Here is a 7,660-nt window from a genome sequence, read left to right on the forward strand (position 1 = left end):
AAAATATTGTTATCAGAGTCCTGCAAGACCCATTAGTCTACTCTTGGCATAGAGATCCGTGAAGGTCCGGGGTAGAATAGGCCCTCAGCAACACATGCTTGCTATAAAAGGCGACTATGTTGTGGTAAGAGGTGACGAACGGGATGGTGTTGTCAGGCTTGCTGACTTGGTTGACTTATGTCATCAGTTCCCAGTTGTGAAGATTGAAGCACATGCTGTTGATCACTGGATTGTCTGGTTCAGACTCGATTATTTACAGACCACCGCCATATAGCTGGAATATTGCTGAGTGCGGCATAAAACTAAACTCACTCACTACTCTTGCCATACAAGAACATCACACAAAGACAGTTATTCATCACATAATAGTACATTTTCTTTTATTCGAAGCAATTTTTCTTTGTGGAATAAACGTGTGATACATGTTTATACAATATCAAATATAACAAGATTTATTTTCGGCATTAATATTTCCGGTGATAAACCTCTGTAAAAAAGGCAGCAATACATTCTGTCGCTCAAAAAGGTTACTGCTATTAGGCAAGAGCATCAAAATAATAAAACCAAATTCTGCAGTTTCAATGTGGACAGCTATGGCTATATTTGGAAAGGGAAGTAACTCTCCTATGCGTTTCTTACCACGTAATCTTTTGGCTTTTTCTCACATTTCTACCTCAAAATCGTGCAGTCATACATGAGATAACAAAGTCATCTAAACCATTAATTGAATGCTCAATGATTATATTTTCAAACGCATGAGATAAAATATTTCAGAAACCTTGACTTTTATCAAGATCCTATGTGAGGAGAATTTGGCAGACTGGGTTGTGTTATTTTGTTGTTTAATGTAACAGGATGCAGTAATCCAGATGACAGGCAATCCGATGACGGATATCATGAGCATCAAACTTGAATTTGAAGATCTTTACTAACTGATGCTTGTCACAAAAGATGACCAACTGGATCGATAGTCAGACAAGGTGACCTCAATGGTCATTGTATGCGAATTGTGTAGATCAATGCTCATGCTGTTGATCACTGGACTGCCAGGTACAGCCTCAGTTATTTACAGACCATCGTCATATACAGCTGAAATATTGCTGTGTGTGGTGTAAAGCTCACACACTCTCTCACTCACTCACACACACAAAGGGAAGCAACTCTGAACTTGTGTTTTAATCGGTATGTGCCATATAGAATAAATACAATCAACCTAACTGCCCAACCTTGCCAGCCTTTTCACAGCTGTTGAGTTGACAGAAAATACAAAAACAATCTGATTCAATCCATAAACAAAGAAACAAAGAGGACTAACAACACATGAATATGTACAAGAATCCTCATGCAGAGCTAAAAGATGATGTGCCTTGCAGCTGAAACCATGGAACTGTGCAGTGGAGTTCTTCTTTACACATTGAAATATGCTATTGTTTCGCAGCTCCTTGCAAGGTTGCAACTAGATGACGAGAACCTGTAGATGAGAGGGTTGTTTCACTTGTTAAATTTGTTAACAGAACTGATTTTTCCTTTACTATCTAGTATCATATCTTCATATAATGGAAGAACATCATATAATGAACTATAGATCATACTGTTATAGTCCTTTAGTTCATCTGGATAGGGAGAGTGAGGTTTTAAATCAGCTTCCAGCAAAATTCCACCAATATCACTGGAGAAAAGACTAGAAATGAGCTCCACACATTGCCCCAAATGAAAACTGCACCAAACAAAACCAGGTTGTACCTCTTAGATAATGCTTGAGTTTTTGTAAAGACAGTTTAGAACAATCTCAAACAATATTATAACACAAAAATTCAAGATCTGATTAGTTATCTCACTTCCTAAGACTTTCATGAACAGTAAAGAAAGTTCTTCGGTCACTGTTCATGCAGTAAACATGATACTTTTATACACAAGCATCCTCGATATCTTCAAGGCTTATGTTTTGATAAAATCTCCACTATACTGTTTACACAACTACACCTCGCCTGATAATTTTATTACCTCCCTTGGCTGGCTGTTTATCCAGTCAGGTGTCTACGCTGGGAAGTTCAGCTTACCAATCACAACCCAATTTTTTAAATGATCTAACCAATTAAACTTTGCAACACAAATACCCTGCTTTCAGGGTATAGTGGAGATTTATCAGTATGTATACCCTGGAGACAAGGATGATACGTAGAGGTTTAGCTGTCTATGACAGACATTATGAGGAACTGACCTGCGCGGTTGCGGTGTTCACATAGCCACACTCCCTGCCATGTTCCCATGTTCATCCTCCCATCTGTGATCGGCACCGTGACACTGCTTCCAATCAGCGCTGCCTTCACATGTGCTGGCTGAAACCAAATAATCACATTTAGGGAGAACATTGTTTTAAGCAACATATAATTTGCTTGTTTTTTTAACGCCACACTCAGCAATATTCTATCGGTATATGGCGTCGGTTTGTAAATAATCAAGACTGGACCACATAATCAAGTGATCGACAGCACCGTGACACTGCTTCCAATCAGTGCTGCCTTCACATGTGCTGGCTGAAACCAAATAATCACATTTAGGGAGAACATTGTTTTAAGCAACATATAATTTGGTTGTTTTTGTAAATAATCAAGACTGGACCACATAATCAAGTGATCGACAGCATGAGTATCAATGTACTCAATTAGGATATGATTTCATGTGTCAGCCAAGTCAGTAAACCTGACCCCTAGATGCTGTTAGTTGCCCCTTATGAAAAGCATGGGTTGCTGAAGATCAATTCTAACTTGGATCTTCTTATTCCAGAATTCAAGAGTGAGTGAGTGAGTTAAGTTTCACGCCCCACTCAACAATATTTCAGATATATGGCAGCGGTCTGTAAATAATCGAGTCTGGACCAGACAATCCCATGATCAACAATATGAGCATTGATCTGCGCAGTTGGGAACCGATGATGTGTCAACCAAGTCAGCGAGCCTGACCACCCAATCCCGTTAGTCGCCTCTTACGACAAGCATAGTTGCCTTTTATGGCAAGCATGGGTTGCTGAAGACCTATTCCAACCTGGGACCTTCACGGGTCCAGAATTCAATAACTAAAAACAATATGTACAAATTCCTCACCATGTCATCTGGGCCCTCACAGGAATGCAAGTAACCAGCTCCCTAAGGATGAAAAAAAATCATGTCTAACAAGATTGGTCAGGACAGGAGTTAACGGGAGTCAATGTTTAACATGAAATAAGTAACACTTTTTCATTACCACAATTTCTTAACGGCACAATGTCACACCACATTTCTTTAAAAAAATACATAATGCATTTCTCTCAAAATAGCAATTAGTATCAGTCCCCGAGGAAGCTACCATACAATTTATTCCAAACAAAATTACATATTCAGATTTCAATATTGAATTAAAAAGTTCAAATGACTTGATGCATTGATGCATTAAAATTGACTTGCCTGCCGGACTAACATGTCACACCACCCCCACTGACTTATGTCCCTAGGAACTCTCTTTATGAATATCCTATCACGCAACTTGTGATTGAGGGCTGTTCAGCAAACACCAACGACACTGCATGCAAGAGTTTTCAATATACAGTTTTACAATTACATTCCCTTCATGGCAGGTGTTATCTGTTTGGAAGATGTTAACCTAGAAGTTTCAATTATGGATTTCAGGCAAGTTGTAATGTTGTAATGTAAGGGATAATGATTATTTTACTGCCTCAATAGGAAGCCAACATGACAGCATCTGCCTCAAAATTATAAAAATATGCCAAAATATATCCGAAAAAGTGTGACATTGTGCCTTTATATCTGTTGGCTATTATTCAATGTAGGATTGCATAAAACTAACAAAAGACAGAAAAAAGCAATTATGTCTATGTCTGGTATGTCTATGTCTGGTGTGTCTGTGTCTGGTACGTCTATGTCTGGTACGTCTATGTCTGGTATGTCTATGTCTGGTATGTCTATGTCTGGTATGCCTATGTCTGGTACGTCTATGTCTGGTACGTCTATGTCTGGTACGTCTATGTCTGGTATGTCTATGTCTGGTATGTCTATGTCTGGTATGTCTATGTCTGGTACGTCTATGTCTGGTATGTCTATGTCTGGTACGTCTATGTCTGGTATGTCTATGTCTGGTACGTCTATGTCTGGTACGTCTATGTCTGGTACGTCTATGTCTGGTACGTCTATGTCTGGTATGTCTATGTCTGGTACGTCTATGTCTGGTACGTCTATGTCTGGTATGTCTATGTCTGGTATGTCTATGTCTGGTATGTCTATGTCTGGTACGTCTATGTCTGGTACGTCTATGTCTGGTACGTCTATGTCTGGTACGTCTATGTCTGGTATGTCTATGTCTGGTACGTCTATGTCTGGTACGTCTATGTCTGGTATGTCTATGTCTGGTATGTCTATGTCTGGTATGTCTATGTTTCCAATATACTTCTAATCTTATGTTCTGGACACCTTGTAAAATCAAATTAGGGAATATGTTTCACATTTTTTTCTCAAACTCATACACAAAGCTTTAATAACAAACTGTTTACAAACCTCAGGAACGATTTTATTGAGCATCATCTCCATGTCAACCCTGGAAGGGTAGAGAATAACACAACCATGGTAACATTGTGTATATAAATATTATATGTAGCAACTTGAGAAAAATAAAATTACATTCACAAAGTATACTCCGTGAATGACATGCGATTCGATTGATAGAATCATAAATATATACTGATGCATTTTAGATAAATATTAGAGAAGAAGTGAGGTGAAATGGGGTTTAACATCGAATTTAAGAATATTTTGCTCATATGAAAAAAGGTGTATGTGTGTATATATGTGGTTGTTTGTACTAGCACAGACTCAAGCTTGTTTCATAGCACTAGCTCATTGGGATACCATGCCACAGTTAAGCATAAATATCCCACTCAGACAGATCATACCGACTCCGAGCCGACTTCTCCTTGTTGTACCCATTAATGCCGAGTGCCTGGCAGGGATCACCTAGTAACATATTTTAACATCTTTTGGTATGACGCGAATGGGGATTGAATGTCCGGCCTTCCTTTCTCTGAGTGGACGCTCTAACCACTACACCATGGAGGTAGCATGGAGAAGAGACTTCGGGCAAAAATCTCTTTGCCCTTGAAAAGAGAGTTTGGGAAACCTATGATATGGTGAGGTATATTACTTTAGTGACTTGTACCCACACCTGCCCATAGATTTTCTGAGGACAAAAATCTGTAAAACAAGAAATATAATTGGTCTGGCCTAATCAATAACAAATTTGTCATAAGGTGACATATTTCCAATTATCAATCTTTTCAGTCAGTCCTACAAGTGGAAAAGGACTTAAGACCATACAGACAGAAACACTACATTACACTCACCAGGTATACTATCAGAAAACATGAGACTACTACAGAAAAGACTCAGTTCTTTCTTGAGCAGGATTAATAGTTTTCAAAATGTGACTTTTTGCCAAAATGAGTAAAAGCCATACTTGATGTCTTGAACAATCAGTTTGTATGAACCGATTAAAATACTACCTAAAGTATTACTCCAAAATATGCCTATACAAATTTTGCCTTGCAATTAAATGGCTAATTAATCGTAATCCATACAAGAACAAACGACAAACAAAGATTATTGTTTAATTGCACACTGAACAGATCAATGGATTATCAAAAATCAGTCTTAACTAGCTCAGCTTAGGATGATGATGATGATGATGATGATGATGATGATGATGATGATGATGGTTACAAACCTTTCCCAGCCTAGGTATCCTGCTGACAGCACACAATGTGATCATTATTACCCCAGATAACCCAAGCTGCCTGTTAGAGGCTAAAAAGTTAACAGACCATTTTCTGCTGTTTGAACAGAAGCAGTTTTCAACAAACTCACTTGCATTGCCTAAGGTGAGACCACATGTGTAACATGCTTCTTTGTGGGGCAGGACTGAAGTCCGTGGAAACTCTCAGAGTCAAGCTGTCAAACACAGTCACCCATTCAATGATTCTCCATGCCCAACGTTGCTCAACTTCAACTGATTGTGACCTGAGCTCTATGTATAGGACCACACACCACCTCAACAATGAGAAGTTTTCAGAATATGTGAACCTTAAATACACTTTCCTGGTCAGTATCCATACCTAACATCAGGATCCCAGTTCTGAAACGAAACAACAGTAAATCAGGTCTCGAAAAAAAGGGATATGTTTGTTTGTCGACACCGCTCTAAGAGGCCTACATTCCTGTTCTACTGACAGGACAATCTCTTGATAGACATCATGAGTATCAATAAACACAACTTAAATCAACTAAGAAAGCAAGCATGATCATCCGTCCTTGTCATTCGCTTTTTGTCACCCATACACCACATTACTTCATGCATCAATGATTATAAATGGCCGTTCTTGTGACAAATCACATCAAGTCTTAATCAGTAGTTTTATTCTTATTCAAGATTTACGTAAGCAACAGCTTAAAGCAGTATTTATGAATGAACAATAATCATCTTATCCACCCTTTTGTGGGTTTCATTTCATGCAGATTTAGTGATGTTAAGAAAACAGATGTTTCACTTAAACCAGTGTTCGCGTTAACTGAGAAACATGCGATTTACATGCGCATAGATTCTTATGTACATAATTTTAAAAAGTACCTTAAAATAGCAACATATACTGATATAGACAAACAGTAAATTTTAACATGATTCAGGATTGTACAGAAAACTTCACACGCAAAAGATTTGGAATACACATTTATATGACTTGATTTCTGCACGCACTCGTACAAAACCTAGCACCATCAATCACTGATAAACTGAGACCATTTTTCATGAAATTCATCAAAGACTTTGTATCTATCATGGTACTGTTGCAGGTTATATTGCATTTACTTACTTCATTCAAGGCCACACTTGCCGACGTATGTTTGACTTGAAAGAAAAACAAAGTTTGTCAGTGTTTTGTGGTCACCTTAAACTCTACATTGTAGCAAAGCAAAACAATTCCAAACAGACTATGTAGACTTGGGGAATTTCATCGACACAAATTGAAATATTGCCTAAAATTGACAGCTTCGTAGTTGATCGAAAAGCTGACAATACATAATGTTCATGTTCTCCAAAGTAATATTCATTCATGAAATTATGATGGTAGATAACAGCTGATCGAATACGGAACAAGTGGATACGAATGCTCTCTGACAGGTAGCAACTCACTGTGAATGTGCAAGAGTCCAACGGATATCTTTTTGATTTCAGGAAACTGTTTCACAATGTCGTCTGATATGAGATGACAACCTCGTTTCTTTGCGGGTATCGTTACTTCCTTCTGATACCACACACTCGGGCCACCTGCAGCCATATTGAACGATCGGAACAACGCTGTGAACCTTCGGCTTTCTCGGATAAACATGTGGCTTCCTCCGAATGCCATTTTAACAGGAGTTACGTCCCTTACGTATCCAAGAATACATGAAAACGTGCTTTGGTAATGTTTTATGAACTGATATTTAGCAATCATATGCATTTTCTTACTATAAAAGAGTGCAGCATTAAAATATTATAGACTTATAATTCAGCGTTGACCAAACTGTCAACTGTGCACCACGGTTTTGATAGACACTAATTTAAGGGATGACAATTTCAC

General features: G+C 38.3%; 1 protein-coding gene across 1 annotated transcript; it reads right to left on the bottom strand.

Annotated features, from left to right (window-relative positions):
- Positions 1 to 351: 351 nt before the first annotated feature.
- LOC137255671 (UPF0047 protein YjbQ-like) lies at positions 352 to 7,447 on the bottom strand. Its single transcript, XM_067793150.1, has 7 exons — positions 7,231 to 7,447; positions 6,911 to 6,945; positions 6,158 to 6,177; positions 4,548 to 4,587; positions 3,105 to 3,146; positions 2,222 to 2,339; positions 352 to 1,471 (listed from the first exon to the last, which is right to left on the bottom strand). Exons 1-7 carry the CDS (start codon positions 7,445 to 7,447, stop codon positions 1,425 to 1,427), a joined length of 519 nt encoding a protein of 172 aa, XP_067649251.1. The 3' UTR covers positions 352 to 1,424.
- Between the last annotated feature and the right edge of the window lie 213 nt (positions 7,448 to 7,660).

This window comes from Haliotis asinina, chromosome 11 (genome assembly GCF_037392515.1).
Source record: "Haliotis asinina isolate JCU_RB_2024 chromosome 11, JCU_Hal_asi_v2, whole genome shotgun sequence".
In the NCBI taxonomy this organism is placed as follows: domain Eukaryota; kingdom Metazoa; phylum Mollusca; class Gastropoda; order Lepetellida; family Haliotidae; genus Haliotis; species Haliotis asinina.